This window comes from Oreochromis niloticus, linkage group LG11, assembly GCF_001858045.2.
Source record: "Oreochromis niloticus isolate F11D_XX linkage group LG11, O_niloticus_UMD_NMBU, whole genome shotgun sequence".
In the NCBI taxonomy this organism is placed as follows: domain Eukaryota; kingdom Metazoa; phylum Chordata; class Actinopteri; order Cichliformes; family Cichlidae; genus Oreochromis; species Oreochromis niloticus.
In genome coordinates, this window is record NC_031976.2 from 17,565,876 (window position 1) to 17,586,009 (window position 20,134).

The 20,134-nt window shown below is 39.8% G+C and overlaps 1 protein-coding gene across 2 annotated transcripts in view; it reads left to right on the plus strand.

Moving 5' to 3' along the window:
* The first annotated feature begins 1,455 nt into the window (after positions 1–1,455).
* kmt2bb (lysine (K)-specific methyltransferase 2Bb) overlaps positions 1,456–20,134 on the plus strand; it is a 30,629-nt gene continuing 11,950 nt past the window's right edge. Inside the window, exons 1-28 of one of the 2 annotated variants that reach the window (XM_013277028.3) lie at positions 1,456–1,860; positions 3,263–3,341; positions 3,508–7,083; positions 7,187–7,368; positions 7,546–7,665; positions 7,854–8,040; positions 8,379–8,610; positions 8,706–8,773; positions 8,850–9,095; positions 9,253–9,359; positions 9,648–9,791; positions 10,318–10,431; positions 10,587–10,733; positions 10,811–10,903; positions 10,986–11,103; positions 11,190–11,303; positions 11,499–11,683; positions 12,679–12,780; positions 15,761–15,871; positions 16,004–16,080; positions 17,850–18,064; positions 18,152–18,255; positions 18,689–18,826; positions 18,971–19,129; positions 19,265–19,382; positions 19,489–19,567; positions 19,674–19,834; positions 19,929–20,087. In XM_013277028.3, the coding sequence (XP_013132482.1) occupies positions 1,531–1,860; positions 3,263–3,341; positions 3,508–7,083; positions 7,187–7,368; positions 7,546–7,665; positions 7,854–8,040; positions 8,379–8,610; positions 8,706–8,773; positions 8,850–9,095; positions 9,253–9,359; positions 9,648–9,791; positions 10,318–10,431; positions 10,587–10,733; positions 10,811–10,903; positions 10,986–11,103; positions 11,190–11,303; positions 11,499–11,683; positions 12,679–12,780; positions 15,761–15,871; positions 16,004–16,080; positions 17,850–18,064; positions 18,152–18,255; positions 18,689–18,826; positions 18,971–19,129; positions 19,265–19,382; positions 19,489–19,567; positions 19,674–19,834; positions 19,929–20,087 (7,465 nt within the window). In that variant the 5' untranslated portion in view covers positions 1,456–1,530. The remainder of the gene's footprint in view (positions 1,861–3,262; positions 3,342–3,507; positions 7,084–7,186; positions 7,369–7,545; positions 7,666–7,853; positions 8,041–8,378; positions 8,611–8,705; positions 8,774–8,849; positions 9,096–9,252; positions 9,360–9,647; positions 9,792–10,317; positions 10,432–10,586; positions 10,734–10,810; positions 10,904–10,985; positions 11,104–11,189; positions 11,304–11,498; positions 11,684–12,678; positions 12,781–15,760; positions 15,872–16,003; positions 16,081–17,849; positions 18,065–18,151; positions 18,256–18,688; positions 18,827–18,970; positions 19,130–19,264; positions 19,383–19,488; positions 19,568–19,673; positions 19,835–19,928; positions 20,088–20,134) is intronic. The other variant, XM_005472518.3, reaches the window with a different exon arrangement.

The window sequence follows — 20,134 nt, forward strand, 5'->3', positions numbered from 1 at the left end:
TTTATTAGTCATGTGTCCCTTTAAAAAAAAGTCAACAACTCAGAAGTACTGCAGTGCCACTATTAGTACCCCTTGCAGTAAACTGAGAAATGAACAGGTGCTCAATTCAAGAGTATCTGTTCCAGTGTTTCCTTCTCTTGACATTTTCCAATTTCCCCTGCATCATGCTTTCTTTATAGCTGCATGGTTGAATTTAATCCTACTCTAAGCCTAGAAAATATTTTACACATTCCATTTATTCAAATTACCTTGCCTTGCCATCCTATTTTTTGTGTACTGTATATGTCTTTCCTTTATCCCGTTGTCCCACCAGTGATATGCATCTTCATTCTAAGCACTGTTGGTGCTTTTGGTCCCATTTTAAAAAGTGCCACCTCTACACTGTCCTGTTTAAGTGACTAGTTTAGCCCCAGTGTCTGTCATTTCAGAAAAATAACACTGGCAATCTTTTTCTTCAAAATATAAGTATAAAATTGAAATAGAAAAAGAGAGAAGGTATAAGATATTAAGAAGAGAAAATAGATACTCAAATACAAGTTTATCGTAGAGACAAAATTGGGCTGATGTCAAAATAAGTAAAAAATGATCAAATAATGCAATTCATTTTAGGGCCATCTTATCATTTGCAAGTTTTAACAATTTACTCAAGAGATTAGTTTCATTCAGCTCTCTGTTTGTGTGCGGTTTAGATGTAAAATACCTACGTTTGGAAATAGTAATACAAAAAAACTAAAAAGTAAAACAATATAGTCCTGATAACGGAACTCACTAACCTTTAACCTTTTTTTTTAAACTCTGATGTTACCTGAATATTTTCATAAAATATATTGTTCCTTTTCCGGTATTTCCTTACCCTGATCAACCAGGTCCTCTTATATCGCATGATCTGCAACTCTGTTAATTAATTCCTAATTAACAATAAATAAACTAATTAAATGAAGGTTTAAACACCTTCATCGTTAGCCTTTGATTATCGCAATATGGATTCATACTGCCACCTAGTGTTTGACAATGTGTATAGTCAAGAATTCTGGTAGATGTAACGCATTTAACACAGTTCTCCTTCAGTGTAATTTCATTTCAGTGCTACCTCTGTCAATACTGTTAAATGGAGCGATTAAAAAAAGACGGTCACTGCTCTAATAAATGAACACGAAACTCACAATATTGTGCTAAGTTGCCACCTCTGCTTTGAAGATGATCTTGAATGCTGTTAGGTTCCATTTAATTATCCCAATTGTCTTGAAACGCAAAAAGAGACAACATTTGACCTTTTTTTTTTAATTTAATTATTTTTTATGTTTTAATAGTATATACAGCTAAGCAACCTTTAAATTTTAAACCATAGCCAGGAGTGTCAAATTATAATTTGACGTACAACCGCACATGTACACGTCACTTTCCCCTCGCTAAGTGGGAAAATAAACTCAATTTCCCATGCAGCACTGCGGCTCCCCCCCTCCCATCTCGCGCCTTCCCTCTTGTCTCTCCTCGAGCTGCTAGCCGTCGGTGTGTGTTGTTGTTGAAGCAATGATGGCGGCAGCGGGATGCGGATCAGCAACCGCGGCTGCCGTAGGAGGCCAAGGTGGAACCGCTACGGCCAGAGGTCGTTTTCCCGGTCGGCCTTGGTCATCACGCAGTCGTTTGCGTTCTGAGAAGCGTTGGCAACTCGGGCGATCGGGCTTAGAAGCTGATGATGTGACTAACGGAGGGCCAAGGCCCGCAAACCTGGTTCTATCGTTAAACGAAGACCAGTCTCACTTGCGCTTGCTTGGAATACAGGAAAGCCACAAGATCCTTGGCCAGGCTGGATACAGCTCTAGTGGGAGTGAAGAGGTGAGGTCCCACACCCACCCAGGAGTTAGTATCTTTATTTCATCTTCTCACATTTTGTGTGATCGTTAATGCACAAGAGAGAGAGCAAAGCACAACAGTGTGACTGCTTAGTACCATGGAGAAATGTCAACATCCTTCAGGCTAGCGTTAACTTTAGCTTCAAGCTTGCTAAGCTAAAACTGTATGCTAAGTGTTAGCACATTACATTTAATGAACAGCGTAACACAAAATAAGCACTTCAGCCAAAGCAGCAAAGCTGTTCAAGTCACAGCAGCACTGTTGCTTAATTTGCTACCAGAAATGTAAAAAATTTAAAGGGTCATAGCATGCATAACTGTAAGAGTTTTAATTGTTAAAAAAAACATTATGCGGGAACGCGAGTTTGTAATCAGGTGTCTCAGTTATTTCATGTATGGCCCACTCGTTATAGGGCCAGAGTAGCAGCTAGCTAGCTAATAGTGAACACAAAGAAGGGGAAGGATAGCGCCTCCGTACCCCGTACAGTGGCTAACTGCTAACACTTCTGTTTCATACGCTCCATAGACTCGGGCAGAGTAGTCTGCTTATCTAACGTTACTTTAAACAAGACCACACATATGTCGGAGCTTATTTGTACCACATAGATAACTTTCACAAATTAGTTTGAATGCTTTATGGAGGCTGGGTTTGCTAACCGCTAGCTAATGTCACCAAACACGTCAGGTTTAAATGGTGGTGCAGAAGTGTGCCAAAGTCAAATGCAACCTTGTTGGAATCGAAAGCGTTCAGACTCACCTCATAAAGTTTAAGTAAAATGCCAGTTCGTAAGAGTGGCGCGGTTTGTATCAGTTAAGATCCCAGTTGTGGGTATGGGGATGTACAGTACTCGAAGAGAATAGTAATTACAGGCAGATTTACCAGCAGTTTTTTTTTCGTAGCTGCTCATTTGACATTCATATTAAACCTGTTGACGTATCTTGTTCGATTAGGTAGTAAACGGTCTATATTATGTAATAACATTATAGGAAGTTTTCCTACTCAGCCACGTGTTTTTTTTTCTTTTTTTTGTTGCTGCTACTAATGCACAACGTATTCATGATATCTGTATAACAACCCACAAGGGATGAATGACAGTAGTTGGTTTCAACCTTATTTAGAAAGAGCAAAACAGTCATGTACTATTGATGAGTTTCATTTTAAAAAGTCAGACTAGTTTGCTATATTGTTAGAAAAGCCCTTGTTCAGATATGCTATGATCCACATATATTGATTTGTTAATGTGTTAAGTGTTAAAAGCATGTGCATGCAAAGGATTTTTTTTTTCTGCACTGAGGATGATTAATGTAAAGATTTAAAACTTTTTAGTTATTGTTTATCCTGATGGTTTAACAGTTTCCAGCAGAGTGCAAAATGACTTCAAGTGTTAATTGCGGTTTTATTTTTCAAGGGGGATGACTTCAAAGGATTTGAAGCTGAGACAAAAGGTTCCAAGGGACCCATATTGTCTCAACAAAATTCTTCCAAAGGTAAAGAGCAAGCTGTTATTTAATGTCATGAAATATTTGGTGTTATTTGTAAATAACCCACACATTAGGAAATGAATTAACCACGAAATGCAATATAATGTATGACTTTTTCCTATATAGTTTTGTTGTTTCGATTTTGTCTTTATTTAATACTTTTGTTTTGCAGGTGATGCTGCCAACACAAAATCGAAACGACAAAGTGAGAAGCTACCGCTTAAAACGCCAGCAGTGAAGGCAGCTGCACCACCTGATCCGATAAAAGATGTAAAATCTTCGGAGCAAATGCACGACGTGTCCCTCGAAGCAAAACCAGCAAAAGATTGCAAGAAAGGTTCGAAAGGAAAAAACACAATGGATCGACAGCCCGCCAAGAGCAGAGCTTCATCAGCAGCACCGAGGATTACTATAAAGTTGGTGGCCAAAAAGAAAATCAAAACCGTAAAGGAGCCTCAGAAAAAATCTGCAAAGAAGTTGAAGATGAAAGGAGATCAGGATGAGCCTAAAATCAAGGACATTGAGGGTGACCAGATTTTAAGTGCTCATGTCAAATTAAAAGCTGAACCACAAGAGGATGAACATGGCACAGAAGATAAAGGAGGGGGGACGGTACCTGTGAGAAGGCGTGGGAGATCTGCTTTAAAAACAACAGAGCCTGTATGTCGGACTAGCGCCAAAGTTGTGGTTAGTGACCAAAAATCAAAGGAGAAAGAAACTGTTGACCAACTTGATTCTGTAAAAGAGAGCGGGACTGTAGAGCCAAAATCACACGCAAAGAAATTAAAGCATAAGGAAACTGCTGCTGGCCAGGGTCCTGATGTTAATCAACTAGTGACTCGTAGGAGCAATAGAGTCACAAACCCACTCTCTAAAAGAGCCTCAGTGAGCGCACCTGCAGCAGAAAGTTTGAGTACAAGTGATGCCGTTGTAGCAGCGTCCAAGTCAGAAGATTCGCGGACAGCAGAGGCCAAACCATTAGCGGGAAGTAACAGACGAAGGCAAAGCAGGAGGCTGAATAAAAACGATACAGTGCCAGAAAACCAAGGTCTGTCATTGTCAGAGACTGATAACTCAGCTGTGCAACCCAGTGACAGTTTGCCTTTGAAAAATGAGGACATGAGGATCCCAAGCTTAAAGTTAATAAAGATCAGAAACCCTAAATACGATGCACAGGCCGCGGGGAAGAATGCGTCTCGAAAGAAAAAACGAAGAAAATTTATCTGGACTTTGACGTTAGTAAAGGGAGGAAGCCAGACACCACGCGCTGAAAACACTTTCACGGTAACACCTAATGCTGTAAGTGAGGTTGATCAGCCCGCTCTTTGTGATACCAGTGTCAGTGAAAATTTAAAGGGAATTGATGATGAATCCAAACTTGATGACACAGCTCCACGGGAGAGCGAAAGCACTGAGAAAAATGAGAGTAATCAGAAGGATCCCCAAAACAACACTGAGGAGCCGTTGGAGGAAAAGACCTCTTTACAAGTTGAAGTTGCAGTGGAACACACAGCTGAAGCATCTCCACAAGAAATCACTAAAACGGACTGTGGGAAAGTTGTCCCCCCTCTTCAAATTAAAAAGGTCTCCTCTCCTGGCAAACATAAAAGTTCAAAGCCTTCTTTTTTAATTCAGCAGGTCAGCCCTGTGGCTGAAAAGATGTTGGAAAGAGAGGAGAAAGAGGATGTTTTAATAGATCAGAATGAAACTAATGAGGATAAATCAGCATGTCTGGATGTTGATGTCACACCAACAAGGAGGCTAAGGAGGAGAACATCAAGCCTTGATTCGTCACCAACAAAGTCTGTCAGTCAGAAGCCGGTGAACACTCCAAAACGAAAGCTTAGAGCAAGTGTACAGGATGAAGATGCCCCACAGATTCACGTTGAAGATTCTTCTCAGGTTTCAACTGAAGATTCCAGTTCACAAGTTCTTCCCGAAAACTCTTGTCTCGATTCGACTGAGGAGCCATCGCAAACGACCTGTGTAAACTCCTCTGAAATTGTTGACAAAGATACCTCAAATATTGCTGAAGACCCCTCACAGGTGCCAGGTGACGCTTCCCCACCAAAGGTGGAGAATGAGGTAGAACCACAGATTAATGAGGCCGAACCACAGTTTAGTGAGGCCAAAACATTGCCTGTGCCTTCCAAGCCTAGAAGATGTAGGAATAACAAACTAGGGAAAAAGAAGTCTGTTCCCAGGAAGAAGGCTGTCGTTTCCACTGAAACTGCTGCCAACACAGAGCCTGTTACAGTTGACGCTACTAACACAGAGCCTGTTCAAGAGGAAGACACTCAGCCTTTAGTAACAGAAGTAAACCAGCCGGAAACAAAAGAATGCCCTCCGCCAGAGACCAAACAGGACCCTGTGTCAGTGGAGGAAGAGCAGATACAGCCACCAGTAAAAGAAGAAATGGACATTCAGTCAATTGAAAGTCAGCAATCTTTGTCACTGGAATGTCAAACGAGTGATCTAAATGCATCAGTGGCATCTCAGAAAAAAGGAAAAAAGAAACGTAAAAACTTGATTGGTCAGCGCCAGAAACACAGACATAGGAGCAAAGATGGAAAATTTGCCCCACTCAAATTACCTGAAAGTGAACAAACTGACAAGGGAGATGGTGACATTTCTACCCCACTGGCAGCTAACGTACCATCCCCAAGCTCCAAACTTATTGGGGTACATAAAAAGTACAAAAAGAAGCAGTCAAGTCTTCAGTTTATTGGCTCTAAGAGACCAAAACCTAAAGTCATTTCCAAGCTGATAGATATAGGACTTGACAAAGATAGTTTGAAGCAGGAGGAAACAGACACATTAGTTGATGGGGGGCAGGCAGATGTTGCAGAGGCTCAGCGCAGTAAGTCAAAGTTCATAAAAAACATTAAGCACTTCATAATGCCTGTGGTAAGTGCCAGATCCTCTCGGGTGATCAAGACCCCTCAGAGGTTTATGGATGATGCAGGAATGTCTGTACTGCCTCGGAGAAACTCCCCAAAGAAGGGTTTACAACTGGGCTTGCAAATACGTCCAGGAAAGAGGCGAGATGATGGGACAGACAGAGCAATATCTCCAATCCTGCCAATTGACGAGGAGGACATATTGAGTGAAGCTCAACTGGACGTTGATCTGTTTTCAACTCAGGTCCTCGATGAAAGTATTGATCTCGCCGATAGCCTGTTTTCTGAGAGAAAAAGTGTCAAAAATGATAAGAACAGGTCCCTTCTAAAGAACTCTAGTTTTAAGTGGCATCCTCCAGAAGAGTCAGGCAAGGAAGTGAATACACTGGACAAAACTCCAGAAAACAAAGGTGAGGATCTTTTTTCACTGACACCAGTTGATAAGCCTACAGAACTATCTACTGACCTCCTTGATGTTCAGAAAAAGAAAAGCTGCCCTAAGTTCACTAAGCAAACGACTCACCTCAAGATATATCAGAGGCTGAAGAAGCCACACCTGGGACTTAAAAGCAAAACCCCACCAGAGCCCGATGGTGCGAGCAAACCACTCCAGCCTCCTGTTGATTTAGCAGAAGGACTTGATGATGAAGCCATGAGCATTAGTCTTAGGCAACGGGATACAAGCGTAGAGAAAGACAAGTCCAAGCTTAAGATCGAAGACCTCGATACTCCTGGAGTAGTTAGAAAAGTTTCTGTCTGTGTTAGGACTACTAACCCAAAGTCACTCACATTGCAACATGGCCAAGTGGAAGATATAGCTGCAAAAGACACTGCCCAGCCTCACTCAGGTAACACCATACTACTGTTAAGCAACGTTCGATTCATCACTTACACAATCGTGCAAACAAGACTATACCACAGACCTGAAAATGGCTTGTATTGCTTCCACAGGAGAGTTGCAGTCGGTACAGAACTCAGGCAGATGTGGGGGCATTTCTCTTGGGTCTGTGGAGAAGGGAGTACCACAAAGAGCACGACTCACTGGTGCAAATAAAAGAATGTTCAATCTCCTCAGGAAAGCCAAGGTTCAGCTTATTAAAATTGACCAGCAGAAACAGCTTAAGTCGTCCGGGGTAAGGTCACCGTCACCACAAGCGTGTTTTCAATTCATTGTATGCATTGACTGTTTGTTAGTAGCTTAACTTGGCTTAATAACGTGTCACAGAGGAATAACACATCATATGAAGACAGTTGTTTTGATTGATACGTTATGTATCAGTGTTTTGTTTCTTTTCCAATTAACCTTGCAGCTGTTATCTGGCCCGGCTGGAGCCAGGTCTCAAGATATGACCTCTAAAAGACAAAGGAGGAAGCAGAGGGTACAGCTTCATTCTGACGTTCCAGTCAAGACAGAACCGCCTCAAGTACAAGTAAGCGTGGAAATCAATAGCCCGGAGGGGAGCGAGCATTGATCTCACTAAAAATCTTTTTTCTGTCTGTGGTTGTACCAAGCGGATAAAAAACCCCTTGTGTTGAGCTGAAATTGAACAATAATATAAACGGGGAAGCTCATCCCGTGTAAACTAAAGCCTCATGACATTTTTTTTCCCTTCCTCAGCCGCAGGTCATCTCCCCACTGTGCCAGGAGTTCCGTAGAGCAGGAGGTCCACGTATCAAGCACGTGTGCCGTGCTGCATCCGTGGTCCTCGGGCAGCCACGTGCCATGGTACCAGATGATATTCCCAGACTTAGTGCCTTGCCACTGCATGAAAGATCTGGCATTTCCCCATCAGCAGTCACTAAAGGTAGATATGACCGATGACATTACACTGCTTGTCTGAACAGTTCCTATAAACAAATTTGTTTCCTAGCTCAAACATAAGTAACACTAACTTCCAGCAGAGGATAATGTTTGTACAACTATTTAGTTTTTATTTGATATTCACTGTAACCAGACTTGTCTTGATCATTTATATATTTAGTGCCTCATCATTGCATCTTTACTATTTTTATCTATACCGCTGCTGTTTGATGTGGCTGAGAATGCATTTGGGAAAGAGAAAAAGAGCTGGTGTTCAGATAAGCTCAAATCGTGCATGAAAGGCATTATTTTCCCATTCTTATTGCATTTTTGTTCTTGCAGATGTTGGTTCTCCATCTGAATCTGACAGTCCCGGGCTGTCAGATCCAAAGGTCACCAAGGTCAAGAAACCATCAAATTTCGTGAAGCGGAAAGGACTTGGACCGTTTGGGTACCGATCTAGAAGGTGTGGCGTATGCAAAGGCTGCAATCACGAAGAGGATTGTGGCAAGTGCATTAACTGCCTGGACAAACCCAAGTTTGGTGGTCCCAATACCAAGCGGCAGTGTTGTGTGTAAGTTACGTTTGGTAGTTTTTGTGGAGCGTAGGACAGTGTGGTGAATTCTGATTTATTCTAAAAATTCCTATTTATTTTATTTTAACCACAAGGTATAAGAGATGTGACCAAATTGAGGAGAGGAAAGCACGCAGATTAAGTGGGAGAACGGCACCCAAAGGTAATTTTTCCCCTTCTGTGCACACTTCATGTTGCAGTAGTTCTTACATATCAGTGACACTACTGTTTTCTTTTAGGTTCCTCTAAGCGAAGGCGATCCTCTCTCAGTGGGGGTCATTCAAGTAACGACGAAGGGAATGACTCACCGTCTGGTCTCCAGAGTGACGGCCACAGTCCGTCATTGAGAAAGCAGCCGAAGCGTGTCGTTAAACCCCGTGTCTATTTTGACCTGGTGGATTACGACTCAGATCTAGATGATAAAGCTCTCTCGAGCTCTGCCTCACCAGCAAGGAGAAGAGGTGTCGGACCCCGTTTCAGTCAAGGTAAATTAATACTCAGCGACTGCTTGACAGAGTCTAGTTGCTTCTTTTGTTAAGAAGAGCAAGTAGCTGTGTAGACATTTAAGTTTGGATATTGTTTACTATTAAGAATACAAAGCCTGTTACTAAAATAATTTGTTTTTTCCATGATGTCCTCAAGACTTTGTGTCGCTGGAAGGATTCTTGGGAGACATATCAGATGATGAGGTCAGGCATCGAAAGTCCAGTTCTCACCGTGTGCCGTCAGCTCGACGTAAACCTGAGAAGGTGTGTAATTCTGGATTTAATTGGTGCTTAAACTGTACTTGACTTATATAATGGAAATTTGTGGCAATTGTATAGAAGTATATTGAAGTTTGCTGGACAAAAAATGTCCAGTTCTGGCACGCTGTGCTTAACATAACACTCGTTACTGTTACTGAGATTGTAGCAAACAAACCAGAAGTTTCTGCACAAAACTGTCTCAGGATTTTCTTACATTCCCTTTCTTTTGCTAATTTAATGCAGTGAATTTTAGCAATCAGCAATTTAATTAGCGATTATGCATGTCTGTAGGTTGCGGTGGTCTCTCAGGGTCTCCAGTCTCAGGGTCCTTTGGAGCAGACTCCTCCCAGTGTCCTGGCTGCATTGGCCCATGGATTTGAGCAGCGAACTGTTGAATCTTCTAAACCTACTCACAAAATCAGGGTTGATTTTAAGGTAGGTTTTTTTGTTTTGTTTTGTCTTTGTTTCATATATTCCTAAATTCCAGAGTTGTATTCCCTGTCGGAAACTAATAACTAGAGTTATGTATTTGCAGACATACTTGGTTTCTTATTTTCCTTCCTCAAATATTATTTAGTCCACAGACGATGTACACACAACTAACACCTGTAATAATTTAAAATGCATTTCATGATTTCACGTTAGTATAATGTTTTGCCCAGCAGAGGTCAGTGTTAATCTAAATTCCCACATGTGCAGTGTTGCAATAAGTGATTCAGTCGAGTTTTGTTCCTTCTGATCTGTCGGATTATTTTTTTAATCTATGAATGTGTACATGTGTGAAAATGTAAATTACAATCTGCATTAAATTTAATACACAAAGTTAATCCACAGTTCAATCAACAACATAGTGTAAATATCTATATGGGCATTGATTACAGGAAAGAATAGGGTAATTATAACTACTGTGAAAATCTTTAATTTTTTTGTATTTATTTTTTTATTATTATCTCATTTTCAGGAGGACTGTGCTGTGGAGAATGTCTGGAATATGGGTGGATTAAGTATACTGACCTCTGCGCCTCCCATGCCACCCTATGTCTGCTTCCTTTGTGCCAGTAAAGGGCAACACGAGGTAACTGATGACTTTAAATATTCAATCTCTTGCTTACAACCTTGTATTTTCAAAAAAGTTTAGATAAACATTAAACACTTCATGATTCAGATAGCAAGGCATCTTTTTTTGTAATTTACATGTTTGTTTTTTTTCCTCTGACCCTCATTTTACAGATGCTGTATTGCCAAGTGTGCTGTGAACCTTTCCACAAGTTTTGCCTTGAGCCAGCGGAGCGCCCCTCAGAGGAGAATAAAGAAAACTGGTGCTGCAGACGCTGCAAGTTTTGCCATGTGTGCGGAAGGAAAAACAGGCTCTCAAAGGTAAAAACATTTTATTTGTCTTGTTTCGCTTTCTTATTGGTATGTACCTAATCTGTTTGCTTCCATGTCTTCCTCAGCCTTTATTAGAGTGTGAACGATGCCAGAACTGCTATCATGCCTCCTGTTTGGGACCAAACTACCCAAAACAAAACAAGAAGAGGAAAGCCTGGGTAGGTTACTCAAAAAAAAAAAAAAAAAAATTAGGGATATTTACTACAACCTGCCCATTTCTCATAGTAATATTTTGTGCAGGTGTGTATGACATGCACCAGGTGCAAAAGTTGTGGCGTCACACCAGGGAAGAGTTGGGACACTGAGTGGAACCATGACAAAGGACTATGTCCAGATTGTTCAAAACTCTATGACCAGGGTGAGGTGACAGTTTAACCTTGACAATAAGTTTATCATTTGGTGAATTTTCAGCTTCTTTAACTTGTCTGAATGTCTCTTTTTTAGGTAACTACTGTCCAATCTGCTTCAAGTGTTATGAGGACAATGACTATGATAGTCAGATGATGCAGTGTGGCACCTGCAACCATTGGGTTCATGCCAAGTGTGAGGATCTAACAGGTGATTTTTATTATTGACTCTGTAAACATTGATGGCATACAGTTTTGAAGCTTCTTAATACTGGAACAGCATTACCAAACTTAAATGTTATCTGCTACTGTCAGCTGAGTATGAAAGTTTTTCTTAGATTGCATTTGTGAATTTTGATTATGAGCAGATTCCATCCAAAATATCTCTCCTGTAAAATAATTTCAGATGAGCTGTATGAGATCCTGTCCAGCCTGCCAGAGAGTGTAGTGTATTCATGTCGACCATGTAGTGTGACCCAACCCAGTGCCTGGAGAGAGCTTCTCTACATTGAGCTCAGGGCTGGGGTGGAGAAGGTGCTAGCATGCTTGCTTTCGTCCACCCTCACCCAGCACCTTGTTACCTGCTCACAGGTAGGAGACTTTGCTTCTATTTTTATTAGTGATGCACTGATTGACTTACCGGGGACTGGAATCAGATGATTTTCAGTGTTCTCGACACCAACCGGTGACCAGCTGTTCACCCTGATATATGTGCAGTTATGAGCTGGTCCATTTCATGCATGCACAACATGCACAAGTGCTCATGCGCCCACTCACAGCCATATGTTAACATGTTGTAAGTGAAGTTTGCTAAAGTAAACTGCAGGGTAAAGCACTACGAAAACTTTTGCCGAAAACTTAATCAGATGCTTAACTCAGTCTTGTCCAGCTGAACATGGACATTTTTACAGAAGCGAACAAAAGAAAAGTGGTAAAGATAACCAAAGCTTAAAGAAGCCTTGGTATGAGCAAACGATCAAAGCAGTTACAGGAAAACTTATGGAGACAAGTGAAAAAGAAAAAAGAATCAATGTCCTGTTATCTGTTGAATTTCTACACATACTGGAAAATGATGCAAGTCCCTGACTCGTTTTTTTTTGTTGTTTTTTTGTTATATGAATCTGCTGCACTTGCTTTTGTTTACTAAAGGTAAGGTGAATTATGTCAGTTAAAGGTGGGTGCACAGCAACACGTTTTCATGTATGTGTTCCTCTGTACAGCAGTAGAGCACTTTATTTTCAGTTGATAAAGTGAGAGAAGTTCCTGTAACTTACTGCATCTTGGGATAATTTGTGAAGTTTAATAAGTTTATTTTTTATTATGAACATAAAATACATGAGTCTTGTTTTTATATGTTGTCCATTGTAGTTTTTAGAAAGAAAACTATAACCAGGAAAAATCAGTATAGGCTGGTCACAGATTGCAGTCGGTTCATCTCTAATTTTTATGACTCAAATGTAGGTTTTTATGCTAGATATCATTAAATATAGCTACTAAAATGTTTCCGTTTACTGTATTATTATTATTTTATTTTAGTAAAGTACTCAAACTGCATGATGTTTAATTTTCTTCAACTTCTGTTGTAGTGTGAAAGATCGGTCGACCCTGACAGTGGCATAGAAGGAAAGCCAGCCTGTGACCTCCGAGCTGTAGGAAAGAAGTTTGACAAAGGCCTTTATACTACATTGGTGAGTACATAGCCCCTTATTTAATGTCACATAATCAGTTCAAGTAGATTAACTGGTATAGAACGTTGTGCTTCCATTTAAACATTAGGTCTGTACCATCATAGTAAAAAATGATGATCATGATCGTTCAGTTTTTATTGCAAATTGTAAACCGAACATTGCTTTCACATTTTCATATCTGTACGAAAAATCGGTCTTCCTTATTCTCCTTATGTTTTTCACTCCTTTCATTATACCTGTATGATGTATGCACATAAAACAGTGCAAGTTTTGCCACTTTGGATAAAGAATTGCTTGAGCAAATGATCTGTGTTTGTCTAATATGTTGACCATTTTCGTAAAGCCTTCGTTACTCGCCTCATCTGGTTTGCACATAACGTTTTCCAAATAGAATCCGATTGGCTGGTGATTTCAGTGCACCCCTGTGAGCTACATGAACTGACTCACTCTACAGGCTTATTTTTCTGGACATGCGAGTTGATGCTAGACCAGGGGTCAGCAACCTTTAACACCCAAAGAGCCACTTGGACCCAGTTTCCATGCAAAAGAAAACACTGGGAGCCGCAAATACTTTTTGAAATCTAAAATGAAGATAACACTGTATATATTGGTTTTTTTTACCTTTATGCTTTGTGTGAACAACTAAAGTAAGTAAGTAAAGTTTATTTATTAAGCGCTTTTCACAGACAGGCAGTCACAAAGCACTTTACACAAATATTAAAATAAACAATACAATCAATAGACATTATACACAATGTTAAAGATCAAATGTAAATAATGTAAAGAATATAAAATATGTAGATCAACAAAAGGCTTGTTTGAACAGAAAAGTTTTTAACTGCTTTTTAAAAGAATCCACAGAGCAACTAAGGTGTGTTGTTTATAAAATCCATGAAGTGCTACAGAGAAAATTACATTTTATTTATGTAAATAACATATTTTGAACTCTTAAAGAAATATAACAAAAGGAAAGAAACCCAGCTGAACTAAAATGATCCATGTAGCAAACAAAAACTGTTGTGAGCCGCCACCCTTATATCGTCTTCGGGCTTTTGGAGCCTTGACCTGACTTTTAAAAAGTAATTGGAAAAAAGCTCTATGCTGCTGAAAAATGAAAAATAGATATTTGCAAAATTCTGCCTAAATATGTATTTTACCTGGTTAATGTGTGCGGCGGGGCGTGGTCTGCAGTGCCGCTGCATGCAAGTCGGACGCACCTGAGCGGCAGCCGCAATCGCACCTCGCCGCCTTAAAGTCTGTGCTCTCGGGCTGTGAGCTGAGACGCTACAGCCGGCTGTATGCGTACAGCAACTGTGTGTGAAAAGTAGTCAATAAAGAGATGCTGAAAAGCAAGTTCATGGAAACATCGTCAGGTCTGCCGTGATATGTTTACAATAAGATTTATGGTCCTGAACCTCTGCGCACAGCGTCTGCAAATCGGGGCTTTCATCTTTACGCAGGACTGTAAGCTGTCATCTGTGAGGCATGAGCGGTGTTTGTTTTTAACATAGTTCACGGTGGAGAACAGCTGCCGATATAATGTGGATCCGAAGATCCATAATTGGCCTACCTGGGGTCGAAAGTCTCGATAAATGCACGGCTTCAGCAAGTGTGACGCTTATTTTGAGCGATGAAAAAATAATAAGATATCATTTTATTTTTATATTTCAAAATCACAATAATCTTCCAATTTAGAACTACAAGTTAAAAAAAGAACTAAACACAAATAAAATACACTTCAGCTAAATACTTCTAATTTATTTTCCCAAACCACCCGGAGCTGCAAAATAAAGACTAAAGAGCCGCATGCGGCTCCGGAGCCGCAGGTTGCCGACCCCTGTGCTAGACGATTCACATTAGCAACCATTGCATGTTTTTTTTAGCCTTCATGTATTCAAACAGCAGTTTGTGAGTTTGTGGTGTATTCTCAGGCGGTTGAATAAATTAGTTGTGTTTTGCTTTACAGTGCAGATGCACCACACTCTGATTTCTTCATGGTTAACATAATTTATGCTAAGTCTTTCCCTGCTGCTGTGCATAGTTCAATATTTTGAGTCATTCTTATATCTGTCTTTGAGTGTAGTTTCACATGGTCAGACTAGCCCAGGAAACTTCAAACTTGGTGGGGGGAACAGCTGTGTTTGGCACATGGTCATGTGCTGATTTAAGAAGCCCTTCATTTGCTTTTGCATTTTAATTAGCAAAACATGCATTTTAAATATTGCTCAATTTAATTGTGGAATGCCAAAATCGTCATCTAGATTCAAATTCAATTAACTGTACAGCCCTGTTATGTGATGTAGAATGGTACAGTGGTCCCTCGATATAATGCAGTTCACCTTTCGGTCGCGCTATTTCGCAGATTTTTTTTGGGTGCAATTTTGCATGCTTTTTTTTTTCGTTACAGCGCATTGTGTTCTGTGTTCTCATTGGCTGTAGACCACTGTCAGTCAGTCTCGTGCCCTGTGTCCTGTACAGTACAGAATGCGTTCAGCTTGTCAAATTTATCTAAAGTTTCAATCGCTAGCAGTGTGACTCTGAAGTGCTGCACTGTATGTTTGTATTTTTTCTCCAACAAACACAAAAATGTCAATGAAATGTTTTGCCCCGTCAAAGGCAACCATGGGTGCTTTTGGTTTTATTCTATAATACTGGACTTATTTTTCCACAAAGGATTGAACTTTGAGGGTGTTTAAACAAGAGAGAAAGTGTAAAATGTTCAAGCCTGTCAGAGAAAAAGTGTATAAAGTGTGTAGTGAGGGGTTTTACAGCCATAAAACAGCTATAATAATTGTAAAAAATAAAGTTGGCTACTTCGTGGATTTCACCTATCGCGGGTTATTTTTAGAACGTAACTATAGCGATAAACGAGGGGCCACTGTAGTCACATTCTTTATGTTGTATATGCAGCTGCCTCATCAGCACAAGATTGAACATCTGAAGAACACCAAAATATTTTTTCTTTCTTTTTTTTAAATAGAAAATGTTCCATGAGGATGTAGTTCAGGTGGTGCGAAAGAGGCTAGAGCAAGAGGAAGATCTTCCAGAGGAGCGGAGACCTACTGCCTTGGCACGATCCTACTACTTAAAGGTGCTGCATGGCCAAAAACACATAAAGTCTCCTGAAGTTATGCAGAATTGGCTTTAAGCATGATTTATCTTTTTGTTTGTTTGTTTTCAGTTTTGTAACATTTATAATTACTGAGTGATTTTTCTCTTTTAGCTGCTCGAGGAGGTATTTAATTGGTTCAACAGCCAAGACCCAAAGGTGTGGGACCCTTGTACCAAAGATTTGCCAGTGTGAGTATTACATTTTTAACATTTTATAAGTTTAAGAAATACTCCATTAAAGTTATGTACTTAGAGTGTTACATACCTAGATAGTGTTGAAGTACGCCAACTTCACGGATTATTTTAATGGTAGCGATCAGGCAGAGACTCTTACTTCCAAAAGCGCTTTAGAATAAAATACAAATGCATCCGAGACCTAGCTAACTAGCCTACTTCCGCTACGTCTAGCGAGGTCTGGCTCACAACTGGAAGTCAACACAATCTTATGGGTTCGGTGTCCTGCCCATTGTACCGCCCCCTTCAACTGTCCTGCCTCTGGTCTTCCCCACCTCAGCACTACAAACAAAATCCTAAGTTTACACGTAGCTCTCTAATCTTCTCTACCTACAATGAAAATATAAAAACATGAGTCCATAATCACATTTCCCACAAGCACCCCTTTTCACAATAGATACAACAGAAATGAGCACATCTGTGTAAAACATCACCTAAGTATAAAATTAGCTAAAACCATGTCTCCTTATAGTAAAATTTAAAAAATACTATTTAGATTTACTATATTAGAAGTACAGGCTTCACTGTAGATTAGATATTATTAATCCCTCGGGTGGGTTCCTCCGGGAAATTCCGTTTCCGGTAGCACTGCACCAGCAGAAGTTGCAGAAAATGAGCAGAAATATAGCATATTTACACATATATAAATACAGAGACATATAAATACAGAGACATGTATAAATACAGAGTATATAATAGGGATAAATAGGAATAGGAATACCAGGAAACTGTACATTTCAACTATTGTGAATAGGAATGTAGGAATACCTTGCAACCATTGAGGGGTTTTTTTAAGCAAGACTGAAATCTTTATTTTTTTAATCATAGGTCCACCTTTCTTTGATGGCATAACTTAATCTTTGTCAGCAAAGAAAATGCTAGTGTTGCACAGCAGAAAGACAATCTGCCTTTGGTCTGAAAATATGTCTCTTAGGTTCTCTTGGCTAGAGATGGTGCATTTTTCTTTCTTTCTTCATGAAATAATCCAGAGGTCTTCTATTAGATTCATGTCAAGTGATCGGATCATAGTTTTTCAGTTCTTTTAATAATAATAATAATAATAATGATGATAATGGATTGCATTTATAAAGCACTTTTCAAGACCCTCAAAGCGCTTTACAATTCCACTATTCATTCACTCTCACTTTCACACACTGGCGGAGGCAAGCTACAGTTGTAGCCACAGCTGCCCTGGGGCAGGCTGACAGAAGCGAGGTTGCCATATCGTGCCATCGGCCCCTCTGGCCATCACTAGTAGGCAGTAGGTGAAGTATCTTGCCCAAGGAAACAATGACCAAGACAAACAGGGCAGGGGATCGAACCGGCAACCTTCCAGTTACAAGATGAGCTTCCCAAGCCCCACTACACTTTTACATATATGTCCAACACTGTGAAATGTCTGGTGCTCATTTAATAACTGGCTGGAAATCACAGGTCTACTTACTTTTGTTTCAATGACAATAGGTTTTCTAACTTGTGTGGCAATCATCGCCAGAGTATTTGCTTTAGTTTCTAATTTTGAGCCTTTATTATTAGTTTAAACCTGCAGTTATTGAGATACAATACAATAAATAGAACTGTAAATATTTCAAGTGTTAAAAATTTTTATCAAGTAGGTAAATTTAAGTGGGTTTTATCACTTCTGATGTGTGCTGTATAATGAAAAGGGAAAGCACCATTCTGTTTTTGTGCTGCTTCAATTTTTGAACTTCTGAACTCTTCAGGGGGATGTTGTCCCAGGCTGTTCATCCTCCTACAACAGAGCATGTTTATGCTCAGTGGCAGGAGAGAGAGGATCTTTCATCTAGAACTCCACTGGGACTCCTGCAGGAAGACGATGGGCAAAGCTTGGATATAAAGGAAGAAGAGGCTCTTTCTCCAATGTCTAGGGAATCATCAAGCCTGAACCACTTTAAAAGCAGCAGACTCAAATTCAAAGGTGACATATTTGGTTCATGAGAACATGTTCTTTATTTTCTCTGTTTTTTCTCTTCCTCTAAATATTTACTTTTGTGTGTTTTCTTAGGAAAAAGAGGTCGGCTTTCAAAAGCTGATCTAGACACTGGATGGTCTAAAGATGATGAGAGACAGTGCTCTTTGTGTCAAAAATATGGAGACCTCAAATCAAATGTAAGTAATTCCCTAAACATTAAAATTGAGTGGTTTTTTTTTTTTTCTTCTTCTTCTTTTTCTTTTTTCTTTTTTCTTTTTTTTTTCTTTTTTTTTTTTTTTGCCCCCACAAGAAGAAAAAAAAGAAAAAGAAAAGAAAAAGAAAAAAAAAAGAAAAAAAGAAAAAAGAGAAAAAGAAAAAGAAAAAAAAGAAGAAAAGAAAGAAAAAGAAAAAGAAAAAAAGAAGAAAAAGAAAGAAAAAAGAAAAAGGAAAAAAGAAGAAAAAAGAAAAAAAAAAGAAAAAAGAAGAAAGAAAAGAAAGCAAAAAAAAAAAAAGAAAGAAAGAAAAAAAAGAAAGAAAAAAAAAAATTGAGTGGTTCACAGAAGAATGCAAACCCAATTCACTTATTTTTGTAAACTATTTCATGTTGGATTGTTTTGTTTCCTTTCTCAGGAAGCAGGCAGGTTACTGTATTTGGGCCAGAATGAATGGGCTCATGTCAACTGCTGCCTGTGGTCTGCAGAAGTTTTTGAAGAGGACAATGGCTCTCTGCTGCATGTACACAGCGCTGTCACCAGGGGGCGCTTGATGGTTAGTTGTTATCACCCTGATAAACTGAAAATTGCTTAAAATCTGAAGAGTTGAACCAGATCAGTCTTTGTCTTTTTATTGTAATTACGTTAACCCAAACTTTATTCTTCACTCTTCACTATCATTAACCCCAATCCTCTTCAGCGATGTGAACGTTGCAATCAGTCGGGTGCCACTGTGGGCTGCTGTCTGACATCTTGTCAAAGCAACTACCACTTCATGTGCGCCCGCTCCCGTCAGTGTGTCTTCCAGGATGATAAAAAGGTCTACTGCTACAAACACCGACATCTCATCAGTGGCAGGGTAAATTCTCCTCTCCCATCTCGCCTCTTTCACGATTTAAACAAGTTTGAAGTACACTTTTTTTTTTCTTTTTTTTTTAAAGAATATTTTTATGAATTTAAACCCTAGTCTTAGTTACGTACTTTTGTTTTACAGATGATAACGGGTCAGGAATTTGAAGTAAACCGCAGAGTGTATGTTGATTTTGAGGGGATCAGTCTCCGCAGAAAGTTCTTGACTGGGTTGGAGCCAGACCTTATCAACGTGATGATCGGTAAGCTGTTTTGTTTTAGTTGATTGCTTGTTTGAGCCCTTAAAGGTGTTCATTAGAATCTGCTTTTGTTAAACTCAAAATCGGTCTCCACATTGTTACGGTACAGGTTCCCTGCAGATTGAAAATCTAGGCGTGCTGACAGAACTTTCAGCGAACAAAGGAAAATTGTTTCCTGTTGGTTTTCAGTGAGTTGGATTTTCTGCTTTTAACATTAATTATACTTGATAACACTTGAATATATAAAGAAATTATATTTGCAACATTGAATGAATTTCCCCCTTCCTTAATAAGGTGTTCTCGGTGGTATTGGAGTACGGTTAACCCATTGCGGCGGTGCAAATACACATGTACAGTCCGAGAGGTCCGACCAATTGTCCCAGAGAAGCCAGTTGAGGAGATGCCGAACCAGGGAGATAATCACACCATTGCTCACAGCCCCCGTCCAATACCTGGTGTGTGGTTTGTTTGTTTGTTTTGTTTTTTTTAAACTAGGATGCCCTAATAAGTGATTCGGTGTATTCATAAATCATTTCTATCACTCTTCAGTATCCAAAGCTCAAGACACTGTTATATCAGAGTGCCACCCCACAATGGAGGAAAACTCTATTCCAAGTATCCACCCAAAGTCAGATCATGGTGCAAGGCCAAAGATTCCCCAACCCAGGAGACCAGCTGGAGGAATGTCAAGACCTCTGCCTTCCCCAGGTATGATAGAAATTGTAACCTGTTCTTGTTTAGAAACATAATAAATG